General features: G+C 37.5%; 1 protein-coding gene and 1 long non-coding RNA gene across 7 annotated transcripts in view; one reads left to right on the top strand and one right to left on the bottom strand.

Moving 5' to 3' along the window:
* PPP1R12A (protein phosphatase 1 regulatory subunit 12A) overlaps positions 1–3534 on the bottom strand; it is a 129219-nt gene extending 125685 nt beyond the window's left edge. For all 5 annotated transcript variants that reach the window (XM_045519428.2, XM_010958824.3, XM_045519427.2 and 2 more), the window contains exon 1: positions 3162–3534. In XM_045519428.2, the coding sequence (XP_045375384.2) occupies positions 3162–3398 (237 nt within the window). In that variant the 5' untranslated portion in view covers positions 3399–3534. The remainder of the gene's footprint in view (positions 1–3161) is intronic.
* A 227-nt stretch (positions 3535–3761) lies between these two features.
* LOC123617998 (uncharacterized) overlaps positions 3762–26884 on the top strand; it is a 114661-nt gene continuing 91538 nt past the window's right edge. For both annotated transcript variants that reach the window (XR_012510826.1, XR_012510825.1), the window contains exons 1-2: positions 3762–6346; positions 7747–7835. This is a non-coding gene — a long non-coding RNA (uncharacterized LOC123617998). The remainder of the gene's footprint in view (positions 6347–7746; positions 7836–26884) is intronic.

The following is a 26884-nucleotide window of genomic DNA, read 5'->3' as shown; positions in this document are numbered from 1 at the left end:
TGAAAATCTACTCTAGATCTCAGTTCTAGAAAGTCAAAAGTTTATATTAAACTTCTACTGTTTTCTATCTGTTGGAAGGCATTTGGGGGAAAGAGGCTATTCTAGAGACCATACTGGAAATTTGACTAGAAAAATTGAATCTTCTATATGGATCACATATTTCTATCCCCCCGCCGCCAAAAAAAATGTGCAAACTGACTACCTTTTGTAACTTTTGACAGAGAACATTCAACCAAATAAAGAACCTTTTAAATATAAGCTGTTTATATTAGAAATGGAAGTAAAATTCTAGATTAAGAAGTGTATTCGTGGGCTATAAAGTTCCTAAAACTTTTCTTCTGACAGTGAAATTTGAGACACTTGATCAATACCAAAGATGTAAATGAATATTCCAAAAGACTAGCCAATAATTAATCTGGTAAAAACATTCTAAGTATTCTATGAGCTTTCAAGAGGTTAAATTAATATATATATTAAGCTACTATCTTCCACATACAACCAAAGCAACTTTGAGTTAGTTTATAAGTCTTCTCAATGTAAGGGGAAGCTATTGTTAAAGTCGTTTCCTAGTAATTTCAAGTTGCCCACTAAGAAAATGTAAAGAGTTTATGTCTTGACACCTATTATCACCGCTGAAAAACTGCTTTTTATGCAGAACTCTACATGCTTGTGTTGCTTTTGGCCTGTTAAAGGCAAAGCAACAATATATATATACATATTCAAGGGCTATTAAATCAGGGGGTCAATTTTAGTCTTTATAATTTTAGTATTTAAAGCAATCAGTATTCAAGAGATTTCTGAGCTTGAAATTTTCCTGTGACTCTTTTTAAAAAATTTTCTTTATCACCTTTCACTATCTGTTGCTCTGAATTTGCTCAAAGTGAACTCCTTGTTCTCTGTCACAATGGGAAAAAAGTACAAGAGTTATTAATAAATCAGATATGAGGATGGAGAAAACATAATAAAAACTTTAATGCTTAATATTTTGAAGACTTTGGCTTCACTGACTTAAGGAGTGTGCAGATAAATTACAAAAAGGTATGCAAATGATTATGCATAAACTTAGAAACTTCTGCTTAAGCGCTTGTCAGCTAAAACAAAACATCTAATAAAAAGAACACCTATATAATGGCAAAGTAACTGCTGAATTCAGTTAATCAGGAAGACATTATTAAGTATGATAATTCTCGCAACATGTCCAAATTGAGGGGAAAAAAAAAACTTTAAGAAGCCTGTTACGTGTATTTTCTCTCTCTACCTTAACCAATAACAATAAAAGTATTAGAAACTTTCTCTTCCTCCAGGCCAATACTATTGGGTTCCCCAACAACAGTAACAACTTTAAATTTCTAAATGAGAATTTTAATAAAGCATACTGATATAAACCATTATCCAACTGTATCCTGACCTAAAGCATACAATAATGTCTTTCCGAATCAATTCCATACTAAACCATGTAAATTAATTTGAAAGAAATCTGAAAAGATTCATCTTACATAATTATCATTTCTAATGTCCAGTTTCTTTCATTCTTAACACCATGTTTTTAGAGTTATGCTATGCCTTAAAATAAACCTCAGCCAACTAAAAAGTTTTTTATACATTAGACATTCTAAATTAATGGAACAGAGAAAAGAACTAAAAACCATGCTACATTTTTACTGGGTACCACATTCTGAATTCCAGATTTGTCCTGCAGTTTGTCAGTCATTATAGTTCATCCAGTCAACTTTGTAAACAAAGGCTATAAGCCAAGTTTGATATGAGAATTCAATTATATAAAACTTAAAACGGTCATCATTCACTAAACAGGAAGCAGTAAAAAGGAAAAATGCCACCACACACCTCTTTTTAAAAGGCAGCAAAGTAATATGCATAAAATATAAAGCCTTAAGTTTCAACCTCCCAAACAAGTTTTTGCTACAGTATTAATCCAAATAAAGCTATTATCTTCCACATACAACCAAAGCAACTTTGAGTTAGTTTATAAGTCTTCTCAATGTAAGGGGAAGCTATTGTTACAAAGTCGTTTCCTAGTAATTTCAAGTTGCCCACTAAGAAAATGTAAAGAGTTTATGTCTTGACACCTATTATCACCGCTGAAAAACTGCTTTTTATGCAGAACTCTACGTGCTTGTGTTGCTTTTGGCCTGTTAAAGGCAAAGCAACATTATCTCTGGATTGCCAATAGTTTCTCCTTATTTGGCTAACATTGAGAGATCCCAATCAGACTACTATAAAACTTTAACATGCACAAAGCATCCATTTTGAGAAAAGTTTGTGGCCAGCTTTCCTTTTTCCCACCCCCAAAAGAAAAATCTGAGCTTGGTAACCGGCTTTGAAAAGAGTGCCTCGCATTATTCTTCTCTTTCTAACCCCAATACACACCCCAGGACCTGGGGCCAAAGGATCTCTGACACTGCGGCAAACTCTTCCCGGAGTAAGAGATTCTTCTTTACGTTCCGGTCCCGCGGTGGGCAAGTCCTTTAGAACGCTTCCTTACCCTATTCACTTCCATCCCCTCCCTTTCAGCCGGTGCAAATCGGCTAATTACACCCCGTTTTCCCTCCTCCCCAGTGACCAAGAGTAATAAAGGAGAAAACAGGAAATCGTCTGCTCCGGGCATTCGGCTTAGGGCTCTTGATTACTATTATTATCATCATCGTTTGTAACCAAGTCTTAAAAACTACAGTAAATCCAATGCCCACCTAACAAACCAAAGACATCCATTTACCCAAGTGTCCCTAATGCCTCTTGTTAGTCGTTTTCTTCAGCAGCCCCCATCCTCCAAGTCTGTTACTGACATTGGGGGCCCAACCACAACCCCACTCCACTGCTCCGCACCTCGACCCCAAATCCCAGACACACGTCCACAAATGGCCCTGGGGCCTTAGCCGACCACAGTCCTTTTTACCCCTGCCCCGGAAATCACCCAGTTCCCTTACTCCACCACCAACTGGTCTGAGGGGGGCCTCAAGCCCAGTGCCCTCCCTCCACCGGTTCTCGCCCTCCCTCCTTCGCGGGAAGCCGCCCCCCTCACCCCACAGCAAGGAGTCTCCCGCCGCCCCCAGCCTCAGGAGGCCGAGAGCGGAGCGGAGGCCTCGGCGGAAGGCCGACGAGGACCCGCAGGGTCAGGAGAGCCGGCGTTGGGGCGCACAGACCTGATGCAGGGCAGTGAGTCCGTCCACATTGGCGTAATTGATGTCGGCGCCGCGGTGCAGCAGCTTGAGGACCTCGTCCGTGTCGCCGCTGGAGCAAGCAGCCAGGAAGACGGCGCCATCGTCGAACTTCACCTTGGTCTTCTGCCGCTTCACCACGGGAGGCTCGAGGTCCGTCTCGGAGCCGATCCAGCGCTTCAGCTGCTCGTTCCGCTTCTGCTTCGCGTCCGCCATCTTCATCCCCTCTCCTGCCGCCGGGTCTTCTTATCGCGAGGGGGGGAAGGGGGAGGCGGAGAAGGAGGAGAGGGGAGGCAGGGGGTGTGTGACTGTTTCTATGAGTGCGGGCCAGAGGAGGGCTGGGAACCGGGAGGAGACGCTCGAGACTTCCAGTATCCCACAGAGCACTGGGGCGGCGCGCCCGGCCGAATGGACCTCCCTTCCTACCACAGAAGTCCTCCCGCCCCCGGCCCGGCCACCCGTCACCGGCGGCCAATCTAACGTAACTTCGCGAGATCCGGGCAGGGAGGCGCCCTTCGGCCACTGCGCATGCGCCCTGGGCGTGCGCCCGCCCCAGGAAGAGCGCTCTCGCGAACTGCGGCGGGGGCGGCCAGGCCACCGGAGGGAAGCGGGTGTGGTCCAGGCCGCCCGGGCTGCGGGGGCTGGGACCAACCTGGAAGGGCGGAGCCGGGGAAGGAAGGTTGTCCTGCCCGGCTGAGGGCTCCTCGGGTTCCGGAGGCCACAGTCAGGCCGTGCGGCGCCTCTTCAGGGCAGACCTGCCTCCAGGGCTGTCTCTGCTCTGCGGAGTCCTTTGCTCAGGGCGGAGGATTTTCCTATTGGCTGCGTTATTTGAATGGAATTGAGGAGAGATAGGTCGTGCATTAAGCGCTTGTGATTTCTCTCGCTAACGAACTCGGATGAACTTACTGAGAACCTTTTAAAAGTGGGGTCTGGGTAGGCGAGGGCTTCGGTGGTAGTTACCTCAGATCTCAGCCCAGGGTGACCGCCTGGTGACAGGTTGACCTGTGGTACTTGCAGTGGCTATCAGCCTTCACTGTGGAAACGTATTTCCTCTTATGCTTGTTTTTTGTTGCTGTGTGTGTGTGTGTGTGTGTGTGTGTGTGTTTTCCCTCTCAGGCGTATTTTGGGTCCTCTTTCCCTTCCTTCAGTGCTTTAAGCCTGTCCAGTACTGCCCCGTGCTTAGCTCAGCCTTGTTACTGGCCCTGACCTTTTAAGGGATTTCTGGTTCCTGCTCCATCGCTTTCTAAGGATGGGTAAAGACCCAGCTGCTGCTAGAGTTCAAAAGGAATGTTAATATTACGCAGTTGATTTAACTGGTATTTATTGAATACTTACTATGAGCCAGTCATTGTTCTAGGCACTGGTGATAAAATGATGATAACGACATTTTAAAACCACCTTTTGAGGTCACGTGTTAAAAAACCAATTTGTCGCAATCATAGAGGGTTTTAAACTTTGTCTTGTATGATACCACGCACACATGATTTATAACAAATACTAATGTCTTTTGAACCATCTATTTGTAATCTCCACCAATTGATATTTTTCTAAGCAATACATTGCTTTCACCCACTATTTTCTAGAGTATTTAGAGCCAAAATAAGAAATCGTAAAAGTTACCACTGAATGGAACTTTAGGGATCATTTAGACTGAGTCCCCAAAGAACTAATTGATTTACTTAATTTTTCTCAGCAGCAGAATTAGAATTCCTTCAGCAAATAAGTACCTGTACTGGGTCATTCGTTGTTCTGGATGCTGGAAATATAGCACTAAACATTTAAGCTTCTCTTATTCTCCAGTAAACTACATTACAGCTATCATATTGAGAAATTTTTTAAAAATTGAGTGAAGTGTGATTAGGAAACCACCTGACTGTGAGACTGAATTTTCTGAACAGCAGTTACTGGATTAGTAATAGAACCCAAGTGAGAGTAAAAATACTTCCTCTGAAATTACTGTAGGAATAGAAAGTGACTATAAAATGCATAAAATGCAGCAATAATAATATCAGACCTTTGAATAAGATGGTGTTAGGTGCTGGAGAACTTGTAGCACTAAAATACAAAATTCCTATCCACTTTAAGAACTTCAGAGCTCTTAGAATAAAAGAAAGGAATTTGAAGATTGCCTTGTCAGCTCTTCTATCTACCTAGGAAAACTGACAGCTTATCTTTACTATTTCCCAAGAATGTTATGGTCTATTTGGTAGCTCTTAAAAGTACCCTGGAATATAGATTGTTATCTTAAGTTTTGATTTGGTCAAGGGTTTGGTGGGAAGTAGGTTATTTCTGACTCAACCTCTTACTTCAGGAGTAAAATTCATCAGTAAAACAATTAGTTAAATATCAGTTTCCAAAAGCTACCAGTGGAAAACAAAACAAAACAAAAATCCACCTGGGCTATGAATATATGCAAATTTCACCGAGGTTCGTTTTCCTTCCCCAGCTCTAAGAGTCAAGAAGTTCTGTGTTAGTCTCATTGGAAGTGCTTGTTAAACTGCCACTTGCTTTGCCTTTTTAGGGAGATTTTTTTTTCTTTTTTTTTAACTGAAGTGTAGTCAGCTTACAAGGTTGTATCAATTTCTGCTGTACAACATAATGTTATAGTCATACATATACATACATATATTCCTTTTCATAGTCTCTTCCATTATAGGTTACTACAAGATATTGAATATAGTTCCCTGTGCTATACAGTAGAAACTTGTTTATCTGTTTTATATGTAGTAGTATCTGCAAATCTCGAATTTCCAATTTATCCCTTCCGACCCTTTTCCCCCCTGATAACCATAAGTTTGTTTCTTATGTCTATGAATCTGTTTCTGTTTTGTAAATAAGTTCATTTGTCTTTTTTTTTTTTTTAGATTCCACATATAAGTGATATCTTATGGTATTTTTCTTTCTCTTTCTAGCTTACTTCATTTAGAATGACCATATCCAGGTTCATCTATGTTGCTGCAAATGGCATTATTGTTTTCTTTTTAATGGCTGAGTAGTATTCCATACCATATATATATCACAACTTCTTTATCCAGACATCTGTCAATGGACATTTAGGTTGTTTTCATGCCTTGACTATTGTAAATAGTGCTGCTGTGAACATTGGTGTGCATATATCTTTTCGAATTTGAGTTCCCTCCAGCCCAGGAATGGGATTGCTGTATCATATGGTAAGTCTATTTTTAGTTTTTTGAGGAATCTCCATAGTGTTTTCCATAGTGACTGCACCAAACTACATTCCCACCAGCAGTGTAGGAGGGTTCCCTTGAGAATTTTTTTTGAATGTTACCTAATTCATGATACTGAAGACCTATGGCTAACTGCAGAACAGGCCAAACTTTTTGTTTAAAAAACAACACAAAGTCAATGACTTCTTATTACCTTAATAGCTGAGTGAAACTAAATATTTATGTAAGTAGAAGAAGAAATTGGAAAAATGCAAATATTTTCATTTCATAATGGCCTTTAAGTAAATTTAGGTGTGAGGGTAATTTTCAGCTCTTTTAAGGCAAATTAAGCCTTAAAATAGAAGTGCAAATGAAACTATACCTATTAATTTGCTAAATGTTTTTCTTTGCTGCAGCAAATCATTTGTCATGTTGGGGTCTTTAGTTATTACAGGCAGGAAGTCGTCAGAAGAGGATCTGTACACTTTTTTTTCCAAAACTTAATTATACTACAGATATCTCTTACCAATAATTAATTTACTTATTAATTATGATCAATTTGAAGACATCTTAATTAAATCATAAATTTATTTTAAATATTCATACACATACAAATCTTAGATTATTTTTCCTGGGTTTTTTTGATGTACCATCATCTAGCATAATATGATACTATGCTTACAGTCAAGTTTATTGTTAGCAAAATAACTATATAATGTAATTATATAGGTACAGAATATATGCTTGTGTGTATGGCCTTAGTACCAACCTATGCAGTGTGGAGATTGATTGATTGCTTGATTGATTTCTGAATCCAAAATTGAAAATACATTTGACTACATTGCAATATGTGAACACAAGACAAGAAAAGGAAAATTTTAAAGTCAACCGAAGAAAATAAAAAATTTTAAATTAGTCTTTTGTTCAATAAAATGTTGGTCAATTGCCATTTGGTAAAACATATTTTTACAATTTAAAAAAACTTAGCCTTTGTTATAAGGAAAATACTTAAGAACTTTTGGGATCTAAGTTATTTCTTTGCTTACTTAACTGATAGATTGCTGCTTTGCCAGCCTTTACATTCTTTATAAAGTAATAGTGAGGGTCTATATATCACTCTTACAGTGTAGCATATTGAAATTGTCTATGAACCAGTTCTCTGTTCAGTAAACCTTTTACCCAGTTAACTTTTATTATGCAATTAGAAATATATTTTGATACAAAAGTGTACATAATATATCGATAAGTAGTTTTAAGTCATATATTTAAGTTCTCCCAGGATTCTAATTTACATTTATACACTTGAGGATAGAATAGTCAAGAAGGCACTCTGATCTTATCTCCTATATTGTACACCTGGGCTAGGCTCTTTTCCAATAATTTCTTTCCAATGTTGCTTTTAGGAACCTGAAGAAAAGTTTACAGTCTGCTAGCATTGTAAGATATTCAGTCCCACCTAGGCTGTTGACTGCAACCATCACTGAACCACACTGTAAGTTGCTTCAGTCTCCACTTTTAGGCCAATCCTGATTTCTAGATCTCACCCTTTGCCTTGCCTCTGAGTTACAAAGTCAGCCTCACTTCCCATACCCAATGGTTCCTTCCACTACTCTGAAAGTCAGCTTGCTGTTAACTCTTCAGGGTAAATTCTCTGCCACATCTGGCTTCATCCCATGAATTTAACCCTCATAAATTTACTTGTGGCTGTTATTCCTACACAACTTCTCTGTCCCCACAAATAGGGAATCTGATGAGTGTCTGGCAACTATCCAAAGTACAGGCATAGTGCTAAAGAGATGATAACTTGCCTCTGATGCATATGACTTAACAACCTGTATCATGGTCAGTGTCAGAACATCACATGGTCATTCATATGAATTGCTTAATTTAGTGCTTCCGAAACTGTGGCATGATTTTTGCCTGATCTAGTGAACCACAAATACTATTATTAATATTTTCTTTAAACTTGAACTATTCAAGTAGATTTATTTTAAAAGGAAACATTGTCACTTTTGTAAGTAGAAAATATTTCCAATCAAAATAAGGAAAAGACCTTAAAATGAAAACAAGACAATGTTATTCTAATTAGGTTGCCTGTCCAGGATCTGAGCCCAAGGCCATCTCTCAATCTGTTAGAAAAGAAAGATTGGTTAAGAGTTAGAATATTAGCATCAACATGATATTTTTCTACTTAACATAATGGGGAAAATTCAAGGATATTAAAAAGAGAATAGCTTTTTTGCTAAGTGTCACTGGTATTTAAATGTGCCATCCATCTAACATTACCTCATGTAGAACAAATTGGTGGTTGCCAGAGGGGAGGAGGGGCAAAATAGGTGACGGGGATTAAGAGGTGCAAACTTCCAATTATAAAATAAATAAGTTAGGAAGATATAACCATAGGGAATATAGTCAATACAATTGTAATAACTTTGTACAGTGACTGATGGTAACTAGACTTGTTGGAGTAATCATTTCATAACATATAAAAATATTGAATCACTATGTTATACACATGAAACTAATATAATAGTGTAAGGTAATTCTACTTCAATTTGAAAAATATAAGTTAAATAAAATTACCTCATGTACCATCAGTCTACACATCCTATACTTTGGGAAACACTACCTGACTTTCATTACCATGTATAACAATAATTATAATTAACTTAGTGAAGGCACACCCAGCTCAGGCTGTCAAGGCAGGCAATTGGAAGGCCAGCTTCTATGAAAGCGTCTGTAACCTCTGGGAGAAAACATGAAGGGAACTTCACAACTAAAAGTCATCTTCCGTGGCACTGAAATTACGAAAACTACTAAAGGCTGCTCCAGTGTCTGGAAGGAGAGTTTAGGAGCATGAGCTCCCTCTTGGAACACTAGCGTTTAGTTGAGGGCCTCATTCAAATGTCCTTCACCTCAAATCCTGAAGAAAGCTTCTAAATTCCTCCAGGGGCCAGAGTGGAAAAACAGACAGAGTAGGATTTTATTGACAATAAACATGTGCAGTGGTGACAGACACAGCATCACTGGTAAAGACTAGGCTCAGTTTTGACAAGTGGGAATAATATCAGCTTCATATGGCTGTTTTAAGATTAAATGAATAATTATGTTAGAAAGGAAAAAAAAATTGAGATTTTTTTTTCTTGTGTTTGCCTCTTTTCCTTCCCTCATTTAAGCTGATAGCAACTCCACTTCCTTGCCTCAGGGGATGTTTGTGGTAGAGAAGAAAGCAGAAGTTGCTTTCAAAACACTTTCCTGCCTAGCTTGAAATGACCACCCCCAAATTTCTATTTAGTAAAAATTTAGAGCTAGTAATCTGGTTGGAAGTAGTATACCAGGTGGCTAAGAATTTATTGAGGCTACATCTGCATGGTATTATAGATCGATACAAACAGGAACATTTTCTAAGTTGGCTTTTATTCTCACTTGAAAAAATGTTCCCTAATGTCATGTAATATTATTTATATTTAGGGTGGAGAAGGGGGAACCAAGCGAAGGGATTCTCCCAAGACATTTTTGGACACTGCCATGGGAAAGAAGGATGTCACTGAGAATAAAAAGTGATACCTAGGCTGAAAGGATGAGAAAGAAATCAGTGGGTCTCTAGAACAGTGAGGATTTGCTCCCTGATCCCTGGCAGTGTCCTTAGGATGTGACAAGATCTCAGAGTAAATGGCCGAATGCTGCACCAGAGAGGCTGGAACCTAGACCTGGAACTCCCACTAGCCAAACATGGGTGTGCCACCAACTTGGTTCATACTACTATGGTCTGAATGTTTGTGTCCCCTCAGAATTTATATGTTGAAATCCTAATCCCCAAGGTGATGATATTAGGAGGTAGAGTCTTTGGGGGAGGTAGTTGGGTCACATTAGTGCCCTTATAAAAGAGATCACAGAGAGCTCCTGGCCCCTTCCACCATGTGAAGACACAGTGAATAAATAGTCTACCATCTGTGAACCAGGAAGCGAGCTCTTAGTAGACACCGAATCTGTTTGTGCCTTGATCTTAAGACTTCCCAGCTTCTAGGACTGTAAGAAATTAATGTTTGTTTTTTATAAAGCTGCTGAGTTTATGGTGTTCTGTTATAGCAGCCCAAGGGAACTAAGACAGCTGGAATGTGGCAGTTGGGTAGACCTGAGGTTGATCAGTCCATGCATACTATTAACACCTATTATTTTTAATCATTGTTCCAGGTTCTGGGCATACAGGAATGAGTAAAACGAAGGAAGTGCCTGCCTTCAGTAAACTTACATTCTGTAGAGAGGGAGGGACAGAAAATGAACACATTTTAAATGAATAAATAAATTCAGATATTACTAAGTGTAGTGAAGAAAAAATTAGGGCAAGAGAGGAAGCAAAAGACTATGTCTGAAGTTACAGGCAGGTAGGGGAATGTGGCGTAGGGAAGAAGGGATTAATTTGATTAGTTACACAGGAAATTTCTGAGCTGAGGGAATGTCTAGGTTTTGTGGTGCCTGATGTTTATACAATTTAGGGATTCCTCTTTAAGCAAAGGGATATAAAATTACAAATACTCAATTAAGTATAGGGCCTTGGAAAGGATCCATTCAAGTAAGTTTCACAATACTGTGAGTTTCATGGTAAATTTGCCCCAAGCTAGACCTTGAATATGAGAAAGCCACCTGAAGAGATCATGCAGGCTAGGATAGATGTTCAAGCATTAACTGGTGTAAAAACATGCCTGGTGACCAGTAGCACCGGGTAGTCTGATTTCAGAAACCTGACACACACCCTGGTGGAGGTTTAAGACCACCAAGAATGACTGATCTAGAGTTCCCTACTGGCCAGGTGTCAAAGTTGAAATTAAGTTATTTATAGAACATTAGGCAAGATGAAGAGGTTTTAGTGAGATTCATTCTCACTATGTCTGTAAAGAGCCTTGCATAGAATTGACATGTAGTTAATTTTCTACTGATGCCTAAGAAATTACCACATATGTAACACCTTATGATAACACCCATTTATTATCTCACAGTCCTGTAAGGTCAGAAGTCCACATGGGCTTAGCTGGGTTCTATGCTCCAGAGACCAAAAGCAAGGTGTCAGCCAGGCTGGGCTCCTGGCTGGAAGCTCTTGGAAGCTCATTCAAGTTGCAGTCGCAGGACTGAGGTCTCCATTCCTCGCTGGTGGTGGACCGGGAGTTGCTTTCAGCTCTCAGAGGCCTCTTTCTGTTTCTTACACGCAGCCCGTTCCATCTTCAGAGTCAGCCACAGTGTGTCAGATCCTTCTCTTGCTTTTCTTCCTCTCTCTTTAACTTCCCCTTCTGCCACCAACCTGAAGGAGGTATCTGCTTTTAAAAGTTGGCTGAAGTTAGATAATCTTCCCTGTTTTATGATCAACTGACCATAAGAAAGAGCCTAATCAAAACATCAAATCCTATTTACAGGTTTCAGGGATTAAAGCAGGAACATCTCTGAGGGAATGTTATAGAAATCTTGCCTGACACAGGGCTCAATAAATAATAGTTTCTTACCATCTTAAATTTCAAGGAACATTTCTTGATCACCAACTATACTCCAATAACTAAGTTTAAAGAAAATGAATAAGATACTGTCCTTTAGGTTAAGGAGCTTACACTTTAGTAGAGGAAACTGATACTAAAATAGTTAACTTTAAAGCAATGATAGAGCTAATACTTACACAGAATTTATGAAGTGCCCATTCCTGTTATAAGCACTGTATGAATATATTACTTTACAGAGTAAGGGAAAAGATATAGATAAAAGGAAGGGATACAAGCAAAAGGAAAGGATACAGATATAACTGCATACTGTTGAAACACAGAAGAATGTACTTTGGTTTGGGGGTGAGGTGTGAGGGAAGGGGCAGTAGGCATAGCCTATCAGGGAAATCTTTGAGAAGGTTATGATACATGAACTCCTCCTCAAGGAAGAGTAGAAGTTGGCCAAGCACAAACATGATGTGTGTGTGAAGGGGAGAGGCATGGGCATGGGGAGTGGGAAGTTTATATGTATAAAGGTAGAAAGAGGGACAGTTACATGGTATCAGAGCACAGAACGTCAAGAAAGTCCTAACAGGATATAAAGCTAGAGAAATAATAACTTTATTATTATTTCTTAATGACAAGATCTTATTTCATGGAAGATCTTATATACAAACAAGGAGGGACATATTTATTCATTAAAATGATGGGATGATTGCAGGATTTTTAAAAGGGTCACACAGAATTATTCAGTGTAGCTTAGATAGCCCCTAGATAAAATGTGAAGAAAGCTTAATATTCTTTGAAACTTTTCTCTCCTCCCCAAGCATTTATCCTGTGACTCATTCTTGCTACTAGCAGATTTAATCAATCATTGGCATAAACTGAGAATTAAGATCTTAGCTAATAGGGCTTAAAATATGACTTATCTCCTTTAAAAGAAATGCTCAAAGACTGAAAATTTGTCAGTACAATGACAAGCCACCAAAAACCTCGTATGTTTAGGCAAGAATGGGCAATGCTTTTTCTTTCTATTTGAAAGGCTAGTTTGAATGGCAGCTGGAGCTGGAGAAGGGAAGCTAATGGGATGATGAGTACTGTGTGTCCTGCTATTTTCTTTCTCTACTCATTTGTCCTTTTCTCTTCTCATTTGTCCTTCTGGTTGCATATTGGGGCATTAGGTATATCCTACTGGGTTGTCCCCAGTTATGCTTCAGTCAAAGAGTTTAGCTAGACTAAATGACCTCACAGTTCCTTGGAATTTACAGAGAAAATTTATTTGTACCCCACCATCATAAATAAAAGATAAATAAATGAGGGCTTGGAACACACCTCCTAAGACAGTGGAGACTTGTGGTTAAAAATTAATATTAAAAAATTGGGGGAAAACGAGATATAAAATAATAACTACATAAGTAGTTAACTTCTTTTAAGTTAAATGTGTATATATATATATACACACACACACATACATACATATACATACACAGTATAATGGACAACTTTTAAAAAATTTTTTTAATTTCACCTGTCAGGCCAGGCTCTGTCTTTTATTATTAGTGATGGATAGGTTTTCCTGGAAGGGAGGAGGGATTATTTATTTCATAGCACAGAGTCTTGGAAATGTCTATCAAGTTTCCCTGGCCAAGTGTAGATACATGAACCAGTCAGGATTCTGGATTGCAAGCAAGACGTTGCCTATTTGTATTAGTTTTCTATTGCTGTGCAACAGATTCCAACAAGTATAGTGGCTTAAAAAAACACAAATTTTTAAGTCATATTTTCTGACACATTTTAGCTGGGTCCTCTGCTCAGGGTTTTTCAAGGCTAAAATCAAAATGTTACTAGCCATACCCTCAACTGAGTCTCAGGGTCCTCTTCCAGGCTCACTAGTTGTTGACAGCATTCAGTTCCTTACAGTTGTAGAATGGAGGTCCCCTGGCTGTCAGTCGGAGTCTGCTCTCAGCAACTAGCGGCTGCCTTGAGGTCCTTTTCATGTGGCCCCCTCCATAAACAGCCCACAACTTGGGGGCCAGGCCAGCAGGAGAATCCCTCCCTCCAGGAAGGCCCCATCCTTCTTTGAAGAGCTTTCCCTATTAACTGAAGCCCATTCAGGATAGTCCCCTTTTTAAAAATAATTTTTTTTTTACATTTCAAAATTTTTAATGAAAAAGTTTTAATTGTGTTAAAATATATGTAACTTAAAATTTACCATTTTAACCATTTTAAGTATATAGTTTATGCCGTTAAGTACATTCACATTGCTGTGCAACCATCATCACCATTCATCCACAGAGCTTTGTTTATCTTGTAAAACTGAAACCCATTAAACAATAACTCCATCCCTCTCCCTACCCAATCCCTGGAAATTTTTTTTCTTCTTTGTCTTTATGAATTTTACTACTCTAAGTGTCTCATATGAGAGAAACTATATAACATCTGTCCTTTTGTGACTAGTTTATTTCAGTTAATATAATGTGTACCCATGCTACAACATGAATAAAGCTAATTTTCTTCTTTTTAAGGCTTGAAGAATGTTCCATTGTATATATCTACATACCAAATTTTGTTTATCTGTTCATCAGTCAGGGGATGTTTCCACCTTTTGGCTATTGTGAATAATACTACTATAAGCATGGGGTGTACAAATATCTTTTCATGCCCCTGCTCTAAGTTCTTTTGGCATATACTCAGAAATGGTATTGCTAGATTATACAGTAATTCTATTTTTAATTCTTTGAGCAACTATAATATTGCTCTCTGTAGCATCTGTACCATTTCACATTCTTACCAGCAGGATAACCTGCTTTTGATTAGCTCAGAATCAACTGATTTGGGTCATTAATTACATCTGCAAAATTATTCCACTTTTGTCATGTAACAACCACAAGAGAGAAATCCATTGTATTCAGTTTCTCCCAACACTCAAGATAAGGGGATTATACATGGTGTTTACACTGGGGATGAGAATCTTGGAGGGCATTTTAGAATTCTGCCCACCACACTTCCATAAGCAGAAAGAATATTTAAGGACAAGATGTTGAGTGGTTCCAGAATTAGTGAGAAGGCCCGCAAAACAAGCAGGGACAAATTGTAAGGCAGGCAATAATAACAAACATGGTCAAGATCACACTATATGAAAATGTGGCTAGAATGTCACTGTTGGTGCCACCACCACCTGAGAGTAATTGTTATGACAACTGTGGTAACCAGCCTCAAAGAAGGTCCCCGGTGACCTTCTCCTAGTGGTAATCACATCTTGCACAGTGCTCTCACATTGTCCCTGTGTTGTCTGAGTGACCTGTAGCATTCAACACAAGTGATGATGGGTCACTTTTAAGATGAGTTGATAGAATACAGTATGGCTCCAGTCTGGGTTGCTCGATCACTCTAGAATCACTCATAATGGAAAAGAATCTGAAAAAGAATATATAGATAGATAGATAAATAGATATCTGAATCACTTGGCTGTACACCAGAAACTAACACAATATTGTAAATCAACTATACTTCAATTAAAAAAAACATAAGTTTCTAAACACTGGCATAAAAATAATGACTGGAAAATTATATTCTCATTATAAAACGTAAGATCTAAAACTATAAAGAATAAATACTCAATAATTTATTTCCTCACTTAAATCTATAACCAGCTATTCTAGAATTTGTGTATCAGAACCCAACTTCCTCTTTTTTTGTTAGCTATCACTTAAAATCAGTTTATATCATTCGTTTATTCAGTTGTTCATTCAACAAATATCTAGGAGCACCTGCCATGTGCCAAGCCCACTATTAGTGCTAAAGTTATAACAATGTAAACATATATTCCCTTAAATCAACAACAATCAGTAACTCAATTTCATGATCAAACATAGCACCATAAATAATAAAATAGCCTCCATTTATGTCCTTCCATTATCTGTGACATGTTTTTACCAAAAATGAATAGCTTGAGTCTAACCAAGCCCTTTAGATCAGGTATCATTTTATAAGAATTAAAGGGGATAGAATAACATACTAAATTATACCATAAGGATTTAATCAGAAAAACCCAAATGTAAGATAGTCTATAGGACAATTGGCATGGCCTCTTGAGGAAAGTAGAAATCAATGTGAAAAATACAAAAGTGAAGATTTTAAGGTTAAAAGAAACTGAAAAATGTAACAACCAAATTAAATATGTAAATTTTGACTAGATTCTGATTTGGAAAAATGTTATAATTGATTTTTGGGAAAATTTTGAATAGGGATGGGGTTTTAGATAGATTTTCAAAATTTTTTTTGAAGATTTAAATTTTTTTGGAGGGTGGAGGTAATTAGGTTTATTTATTTATTTATTTATTTATTTATTTATTTATTTTTAGAGGCAGTACTGAGAATTGAAACTAGGACTTGTGCATGCTAAGCATGTGCTCTACCACTTGAGCTATACTCTCCCCTCAGATTGATATTAAGAATTTTTTTATTTGTGTTCTAAGACATGGTAATAATGTTATGATTATAAAATTGGTCCTTAATTTAAGGATATGACCATATAAAATGTTATAATGTTGACAACTTCTTTTCAAATGGTTCAGCAAAATAAAAAATAAATATAAATTCTCATATAAGTAGATAAAGCAAATGTAGTAAGATGTTAATCTAAACCTAGCTAATGGGTATTTAAATGTTTATTATACTATTCTTTCAACTTTTCTGCTTGAGATTTTTCCTAATGAAAAATTGAAAGAGGAAAAGAAACTTTTGTGGGGGGACTGTGCTGTGATTCTCTGATAGGGCCAATACTGTTGCCTCAGGGGCATTTGGAAATGTGATAGGGGTATTTTTGATTATCAAAATGATGGGAGCATTACCGTGATTTAGTGAGAAAGGAGGTGGCAGGAATGCTAAATAATTTGCAATGTGAAGGAATTCTTCACACAATAATGAATTACATTTCTCAAAATGCCATTACCTCCCCTGTTGTGAAATACTAAAAATAAGTGAATAAACAGCTCTTTCCTAAAAATCCTTCCTTTACCCGTGTACAATTCTAGTGTTCCTTCTTTAATCCACACAAAAAATAAATAATAATAATCCTGATAGACTAATCTTTATTCCCGATTCCCACTTACTGTTGTCTTTTCTTTCCTTAATTTGTTCTAGTTTGGTTTCACAATCACCATTCTTTAAAAACTGGTCTTATCAGGATGACCACTGATGTTATTGCTAAGTTCAAAGGACATTTTGTGGTATTTGACCATGATGGATAATTCCTCCTTCTTGAAAATTTCCCCTCGTCTTTCATAACACCACTGACTTTTAGTTTTCGTCCTAATCTCTAACTACTTTTTTTTAAACACTTTTATTTTATGATTCCTGTATTTCAATAAACTACACATATTTCGGGTGTACAGTTTGATGAATTTTGATAGAGGTATACACCAATGAATCTCTAACTACTTTTTCGACTCCTCTCATATACTCCTTTTTTTTTTCTGCCTACATTTTCTTTCACAGGATTTCATCTGTAGCCCTCTTTTCTTTTCCCTGTACAAAGTTTTTTTCCCCCCTCATATTCCCACCTCAAGGGCCAGATAGTGCAGCTAAGTTCCAGGTCTATTTATACAACTGCTTACTGATGTGAAATATCTGAACCTAACAAAGGCAAAACGGGATTTAACCGCTCCCCACATATACTTGCTTCTTCTCTGGGAGTCATTATTTGAGGCAATGACCGGGATCTACTTAATGCTTTGGGAACCCACTATAAAGACATCTGTCCTTGGTGGCAAAGGAGGAGAGGGGTAGGACAGAGATAGCCTCTGCAAAGAAATGACACTTCGTTGAAGTAATTAATCAAAGAGGAACTGGATGAGGTGTTTGAGAGTGATGCAATGTGAGTTAAGGAGGAGACTCCATCAGAAAAACAGAGGTGGAAACACAAAGGCAAGTAAAACTACGGAAGTGAAGATAATTCACAATTAAGTATACGTGTTTTTTGTCAGGAAGAGCTGGCAACAGACAGGGTTGTAAGAGCAGACAGGAAATAGATCATGAAGAGTCATTCATGCCATGCTAAGGAGTTTGGATTTTATCCTATCAGGTCAGAGTTGGTGGGTTAATTGCCCACAGGCTACCGAAGTGGTTCGTTTGGTTCCTCCTGTATTTTAAAAAATATAGATTTAGCTGCCAACATTTAAACATTGAGAAATTTTACATACAGATCTGGACTTCTTGCCTATCCTGAAGAATTGGGAGTTCTGGCCACATTTTTCCATATTTGACAGGTTCTGCTGTCATCACTCTGTAATAGTCCCTATTGATCTGCTTTATTCAAGAGTCATTTATGCCACCTGCCTGGCCCCTGTGGCCATTGGCAATTGCTACTTATGCTTCAGATGATGGGGAGCCATTGAAGAGATGTTAGCTGGTGGAGGAGGTAGCTTCATCAGATATTTGGGTCAGAAAGATCATTCTGGAAGAAAAATAGAGGTTAGATTCCGGGGTGTAGGAAAGGGTACCATAAGTAAATATTTAAATTCTAGAGCAAAACTGGGCTGTGGATGTGGAGGGAGAACATACTCATTACCTTGCCCGAGACACCATCTACCCCTGGATAAATCAGAGGAGGCCAGAACTTGGCAGTACTGGAGTGACGGTTGAAGACAGCCTCAACCAGGGCAATGGTAATACAGATGGAGAGGAGGGAACAAAACTCAGTAGAGTTTAACGATTGATTGTATGTGGGATGCAAAAAAATGGAAGGTATCTAGGATAGTTTCTGAATGGATAATGAATGACAAGGTCAATTTTGCTTAAAAATCTTCTATCACACTGCCTAGTAAAAGGTAAGTTCTCTCATGTTAATTGCATAGACTTGTTTCTCACAGCCACTAGATGTATTTTCACATATCCCTAGTAGCTATGCATCAATAAATAATACACCTTTCCTGAGTAAAACTCTAGGAAAGATAATTGAACATAATAACATAAATGAAAGCTTTGAGAAGAACTTGGTGATCACTAGGAACTACTAAAGGTTCTTGAGAAATGAGGCATGCTAAATTAAGCTCATTGGTTTATTATTTGTCTGTTTTGTTAAGAATGTGGGGCTAGGTCAGGATAATGTAGAAAGAGAGTTTGAGAGAGAGAAGGCACAATTTGTAAAGTTTCTCTAAGCTGCTTTGCCTTGTTGGATTTCTTATAGCCTGACAATTTCTCCAACTCAATCAGATTTCCATTTTTCTTTGTATTCTGCACATTATCCTAATTTCTCTTCCCATTTAGTCACCAACAGAGTGACTTATTTTTTCTTCTTGTATCTGTTAGGCTCTAGATATTTCTAGTTTTCCCAAACTGTGTAACTTTTACTTAAATCTCCAATATTATTACATTCCTTGTACGTATCTTTACCTCTAACTCATAAACCCTCTCACTCCTGATACAAACACACACACACACACACACACACACACACACACACACACACACACACAGAGTATACATGTTATATCTAAGTTGTATGTGATTTCTCAAATTATTTTAATTTACTTCATTTTAACTCTGTTTCAGATTCATCCTTGTAAATTTTATCTTTTATATATTATTTTTAATTTTTATAGATTAAATTCTATAACTGATTTTTTTCACGCCTTATTAATACCTATTATGTGGTTATCTGAGTAGCTAAGAATAAAGAAGCTTGTATATATTCCATTCACACGATTGTAAAAGAAGACATGAAAGATGTGCTGAGAGGTGTGAGGGTTATCACTGCCAGATATATATGTACGATACAAATATATTGAAAGTATGAACAAGAATGTCTTTATTCTTAATTACAGTCAAGTAGGCTATCAGCCAAGATATTTCCTATCTGGGAAGGTAGCTAATTTTTACTTTTCTTTTAGCATAGGTTAAAAACAAACCTTGGAGTGGATAATAAGGCCATTCCTCTGTTCATTTTCATAAAAGCCACTGCAGTGTTCTCATCCCTCGGGTATAGGAAATATTGGCACAGCATAGATTAGTTCAGACATGAGATGAAAGCTTGCAAATCTGTCCCTGTAGCATCAGTCTTGTACATTTATAGCCATTTTTGTGTTTCTACTGTGGCACTCTCTCTGACCTTCTTTATCTCCATCACCTCTATCACAGTTCAACCCTGTTTAACTCATTTCTAGAGGTGAAAGATAGCATAGCATAGTTTTCTCTACTGTAAAGTTTTCTGGTATGTTATTGACTTAATTCTGAAGACAAGTGTTTCCTTTTGCCTGGGTAAGGGAAGAAAAGAGGACAAGAGAGCATTAATATTTAGAAGTGATGAAGTTGTTCTATGTCTTGATTATGGTGGTGGCTACATAATGATATACATTTGTCAAAAAGCATAGAACTGTACATGAAAAAGGGCAAGATTTACTGTAGGTAAATTATACCTCTTTAAAACAAAAAAAAAAAAAAAAAAAAGAGAAAGAAACCAGTTAAGTTCTAAGATTGTCGAAGTTATACACAAGAAAAAATATACTATATTTGTAGAGTCATATTCATACTCAGATGATAATTTTCCTGTTAAGATAGTAAATATTGTTAATATAACATTCAATACAGCTTAGTGACTCTCCTTATTAAAACTTTAAAAGAAAACAGTTAAGTTCTCAAAAGCCATCTTATATACTAATCATTTGTTTTTCAGAAGTTTAAATTTAAACTTCAGTTAACAGTATCAAACTGCTTAACTAAGTATCGTAGACAGCCAGCCTCCAAATGGCCCCCAGTGATCCTCACCTCCTGGTGTTCACACTCCTGTGTAACATGTTCACTCTCACAATGCAAAGTGCAACTTGTGTAACCAATAAGGTACTGAGGAAATCACAGAGTGTGATTTCCTAACTTAAGTCATAAAAGCTTTAATGTTTCTGTCCTACCCTCTCAGGGATCAGGCGCTCTGAGAAAAGCTAACTGCTGTGTTGTAGGGACACTCATGCAGCCCTACTGAGATGCCCATGTATAAGGGAAATTTTCCATGTGAGGGAGCCATCTTGGAAGGAGGGCCTCCAGCTTAAGTGAAGCGTTCACTGCCTATTGTCTACAGTGCAGCCTCATGAGAGATCTAGAGCCAGAGACATCAGCTATGGTGCTCCCAAGTTCCTGACTCATACACACTGTGAGATAATAAATGTTCATTATTGTTTTAGGCTGCTAGTTTGAAATAATTTGTTATATGACAGCGGACAAAGATACACTAATAAAATTAGCGGAGGGGTGCTGCTTAAGTCAGAGTCTTGGCAGCAAGTGACAGGTGGCACCTGAAGAGCAAAAGGCTGTGTAGATTAAAAACTGTAACAACAAAAAGCAGATGCAAGAACTGAGAAAACGTAATAGTGTGGATCGAATCAACGAAAGGGCAAACAGTCCGATACTCTTCAGTATTCTGGAACGAATCTCTGACGGGATATTCATTATAAGAAATTATGGAGAAAGTATCCAATTTTACTTAGGTATTTAAGAAGGCAGGAACATACTTCGTGAATATTTTGGTAAACTATTAACAAGTATGACCCTTAAAATGTAAGCTCTGGACATTAAGGAAATTTAGATATGAGGAATACCACATTTTCAGGTGATTTTAATAAAAAGTTAATTATATTAAATAAAATCTGTTAGCTTTTTTCCATTGTTAAAGAACAAAAATTCATTAATTTAATCTTTGGCACAGTAGAGTCCAGCAGATCCTAAGGCACTAATATCCTTACAATTGGAAATTTTAAATGATACAAAAAGTATTGGGAGGTGTGTATCAGCCTGATCTGAGGCACTGGCGCAAAACTGTTTCAACAGGTAGTTAGAAGATCAACTTCCTTCTGCCTGTGAGCATGAGTTAGCAAGTTTTTATATATCTTACTAGTTAAGAGTGAGAATGGATTACGTGGGTATGTCTTCGTTCTCTGGCTAGCTTTAAGCTCCTTTAAGGTAGACTCAATATTTTCTATTCACCGGTGTGGTGAAGCATCATGTTGCTCACTCTGAATGCTTGACAAATGCTCATGACTGATTTCATTGGCTGGTACTGTAGTTTGCAACTGGGGCTATGTCGAACATAATAGATTCTTCTTAAATGTGCTGCATACCTAGGCCTTGAAATGATTTCTCAGGGTCTATCAATTAACCCCCCCTGAAATGCCCATCAGACTTATTTTGAATGGTTTTTGTTTTCTGATTATAAAGCTAATTTATTCTCATTGCAAAATTATCAGGAAAAAAATTTTAAAATTCAAAGAGGGAAATAATGTCACTTGTAATTCTAATACTTAGAACTCTGCTGACAATTGGGTATATATATCTTCCAGATTTTTTTTCTTTGAATACACTTACAAATACATATACAGGTTTATATTTCAAGAAACAAACCAAAAAAGGTATCTTTGTACATGGAGTTTAGTAGCTATTTTTTCATTTAGTGATATATGATGGACATTTTCCCATGTCAATGAATATAGGTCTACAGTATATGGATGTCATCCTAGGTGCTTTATTTTATTTCATCAGTCTTTTGGTGATTTTTAATATATTCTATACATTTTAAATCATAAAAAATGCACAGTTGAACATATTTGACTCACTTTTCTTAAAGAAAAATTCCTAGAAATGGGATTACATAACAGAAGTCTGAGTTCCAGGCATATCAGTAAATACTTAATCGACTGATCATCAGATAGGGGCACAGCTATAGGTTTGCCAATTTGGAGTGGTTAATCATTCAGCCATATGAAGATATATTATAAAAGTATATTTTTTGAAATACTCTAAGTAGCTCCACTGAGAAGTATTTTGAAATTGTTATTTAGTAAGGAAACTTCTCAGAGTCTTTGTGGTCTAAAGTTTTGGATAAACTCAATACTGTTAACTATCACATAAAGTCTTGATATCAACATCTGCCAAGGGGAAATACCAAACCGAAGTTGTTTTTGTGGTTGGAATTAGCAGCTATGTTGAGCATTAGTAACGTCCCTACCAAAGATAGGGTGGTGATTTTTTTTATAGCTGAAGTTTTGTTATCACATATCAGAGGAAGTGGTAAATTCATATTAAAAATGAGAACTTTTCTTGATTACTCAAGGATCTTGAGCAGAATATTGACCTTTTACCCTTAAGGGACTGCCTCATTAGATGAATTTTAGAGAATGCCTTTTGATAAACTTAGACAAATTCATGAATTCTTGAAAGGACTATGTAAGGCAGTTAACATGGCAAAGGTGACATAGCATGGTATTTAGGAACATGTATGGCCTTTGATATTTGACAACTTGGGATGGAATCTCCCTGTTTTCTCTGAGGTGCACGTAACAACTTCTTTAAGCATTGGTTTCTCCTCATTTTAAATATGGAGATGATAATAATCTTAGCGTTGTTGAGAGGTTTATGTGTGATAATGCAAGGTGCCTATCATGTGGTAATCAGTCAAAAAATATCTCAATCCTTCTTCCTCCTAACCATAATGATGCTTTACAACCAGCAGGTATTCATTAATGCTGTTGAAAGGTGAGTGTTTAACCTCAAAGTATTAGCAATAACCATTAAAATGAATTCTGTATTCATGTAGAGTTCTGTATAATTTTGTGTATAATCATAAATATGTAGAACCAAACTAATTTTATTGATTGTTAGAAAAAATCCTGAATTAATAAAAAGTATGAATTACAGATTTTTTTAAAAGTAAAGAGAGTAAACTAAAAGGAAGGTTTTTAGCAAAACCAGTGCCTTTTCACTTACAGATTGCTAACAGGTTATTGAGTGCTACTGAAACGTCATGAAATCCCTGCACAAGTAATTTAAAACATCCCCCTCCCCGAAATCTAATTCTCTAAGAGAATCCTTTACTCATGATTAAAGGTAAAATTTGTCAACCTAGATTTTTAAACACACAGGTTGACTGACTGTGACTTTTTTCACTGTGTTTTTTATGTAAGCTGGATAAAGAAAAAATGTGGGGAAAATAACTTTCTCTCTGAGATTATTTAGATTTTAATTTAAAACTTAACAATTGAAAGTAATGTTAGATTTGAACTAAAACATGGTAAAGCAATGTATGAGAAACCCAGGGGCCACTTCAATCTAATTTAACTAATAAAAATTAAGCTTGTATTATGAGTCCACCCTGGTGGTAGGAATACAGAGATAAACTTAATATGGACATTAATGCCGGGAGGTAATTTGGAGTTAATTTAATACAAACCCCTTAACAGACAGAGAAGGAAATTAAGGCCTCCGAGAGATGAAGTGGCTTTCCCATAGTCAGTAGATAAGCAGTAGAGCCAAGATTAGACTAGTCCAAGTTTGGTATTGCTTGCATAGCTTCGTGCTCCCTGCCCCAAGGTTTTACAGAAGATACTTGGTATGGTTTTTACGTTGACGAGAGCTCTTGTGGCTGAACTATCCCAGCAAAGCAGGTTGGGAAAATTTCCATGATAGTCAGCATCTCAAAATAGCAGCAGGTCAGTGCCGCTTTGTTCCTAACTCTGCAAGAATGAAAGAAACTCTAATTATACAACTGGCACTGGACAAACAGTCCCTCTCAACAAACATTTGAGTGCTTACTATGTGCCTGGCTCTGTGTTACACCCTAGGAATATAAAGTAGACTCAAGAAGGTCGTTATCTTTAGGAAACTTAATAGTTTCTTCAATCATAGAGGAAACAAACCTGTAAGAAGATAATTTCAGTGACATTACACAGCCAAAACCAATGCCTAGGAAAATGCATCCTAATATTTAAAAGCTGTTATGTGTTAAAATGTTGTTAAATTTAAGGTGGTTTGGCCATGGCTCAAATACCCACAATCCTACTTCAACACTGCTCCAAGAAATTCCTGGGCAGAATAGGTAAAAGAAACAACGGCAAAGTAAAACAGAGCCTGCACTTTGACTCTTGACCTCAATGCAGAGGAATAGGATATATTGACCTATAGTTTTAGGGGAGCTACCATTTTTATAATCTAGGTGGATTTAAATAGCCTTAGGCCAAAGCACTATCTAACACTAAACCCACATTAATTCTGGTCACATGGAACAGAAATAAATGTGAAATTGAGGGTGAGCTAGCTGTTTAGGCCTCTGACATTCTGGGCCAAACTGTCTTAATGCTCTAATAGTCTGAAAGGGAGAGAATCAGAGAGAGCAACTATCTCTGATGTTTAACATGTGGACATCCCATCCACTATCAAAGATGGCCTGCTCAGTGACTTTAAATCGAATTAACTCCTCCCTATTGGACAGTTTGATGCCCTTGCATAAGGCATTATTTTCTCCCTGAGTCTTCTTTTCCCTACTCCTGCCAGAAAATCTCCTTGAAAACTCCACTTAAGTTTTACTTACAAAACTTTTTTTTAGTGTTAGCAGATTTGGATCAGTCCTTTTTGTTATACCTTATCACTTGTTATGTTTATAAACATATAAACACCTAAGATACTTAGTCTTAGTTTGCTCTCCTGATGAGAGTTGAAAATTTCAACAGAGGAACAGACCATCCATATAAGAACTTTAAATATTTTTAGATGATACATGAGAAGTGACACAAACATTTTGAGTGATTATAGTTCGTCATTCTACCTTAAACTGTTTTTATTTTTGAAATGCATTTGCCCAGTTAGCCTTGGCATTGAACAAGAAACAGACAGTCTGACAGAATCTGATGATTATCTCAAGAGGAACTGCAGCTACATATCACAAAAAGCAACAGCATAGCAACTTTGGTCCAGAAAGCTTTGCCTTTAATCTTGTTTTTCCATAAACATGATCTAAGCAGTCCATAATACAAGGTAGTTGCTTTTTTTAAAGTTTATCACTTTTGAATGACATCAGGCTAATAAATATTTGTGTGTCAAAACTCCAAGGTTTCCCCCAAACCACAGTTTTATACTCCCATGAAAACAAGCATTTAATGTGCTTGCTTTTCTGAATACAATCTGCAGGGAAATTAATCATTTGATTTAGGCATTCAGTTCAATTGAACACACATTGATTGTGTGCCTACTATGCGGCAAGCCCTATGCCAAATGCTGGGAATACAAAGATGGGGAATTCATGGTGTGCAAGGGTACGTAGACTAGACAGATATAATGAAATACTGACGAATGCTGTCAGAGCAGTAGGAGCACAGTGCTCAAAGAAGGCAGAACACAGAGGCATAGTTCTTCTGGGTGAAGAGGAGAGCAGTGCTAGAGAAAAGCCATTCTTGGGATCATTGCCACTACAATATGGCGTCCAATTTCAGCCTCCCCCACAGTGCTTTGTGACTTTCTGATTTTGGACACCTCACCCAGCAGCTTCTTCCATTTCTTTCGCTGATGATTCCAACATTCACAATCCTTTATGTAACTCAACCCTTTTCTTGTGTTTCATCTTCCTTTGCGCCTTGTCCTCTTCCCTTCCGGAAAACCACCAGCCCTCCTTGTTCACAGAGCAAAGAGTTTCTCTCACATGAACTCCCTCAGTTTCCTGGTCTTCTTCTCCATTTTCCCCACCCCTAGTATTTCAAATAACACTTTTTTTTCTTGAGTGAATGCATGAATGAATAAACATGTTAGGGACTATTTGTGCTAGATGCTGCAGATACTCATGTCAAGATAGGTTTCTCCCTGTCCTCAAGCCAGTCACTGTAGTGGAGTCACATCTGTCACTCCAGATTATGCTTTACTCTTGAATTCCAGACCCACACACTCCCATCTGTTTGTCCTCCACATAGCTCAATATAATATATCCAATATTGTATCCTCCTTACTCCCAGGTTTGTTCTTCCTCTTATTTCACCTGACTTGCTGAATAACTACATCACCTATCTGTTTAGTGACCCAAGACAGAAACGTGGGGTTCTAATTAATCACCAGTAGCTACATATAGAATCCTCTAAATGTCTCTCATTCCCGTTTTTCCACTCCCTCTGCCTTTGTCTTAGGACACTGACTCATTATCTCTTGCTTGAATTTTTGAAATTGCCAGCCTGGGGGCAGTTATTTTTAACTCTTTCAGCTAATTCTTTGTGTGTCAAAATTTATGTCTTAATACAACCTTATATAGCTACTTCCTGATTTTTCAGATTTA

This window comes from Camelus bactrianus, chromosome 12, assembly GCF_048773025.1.
Source record: "Camelus bactrianus isolate YW-2024 breed Bactrian camel chromosome 12, ASM4877302v1, whole genome shotgun sequence".
In the NCBI taxonomy this organism is placed as follows: Eukaryota; Metazoa; Chordata; class Mammalia; order Artiodactyla; family Camelidae; genus Camelus; species Camelus bactrianus.
This window is presented reverse-complemented; position numbering and strand designations above follow the sequence as displayed.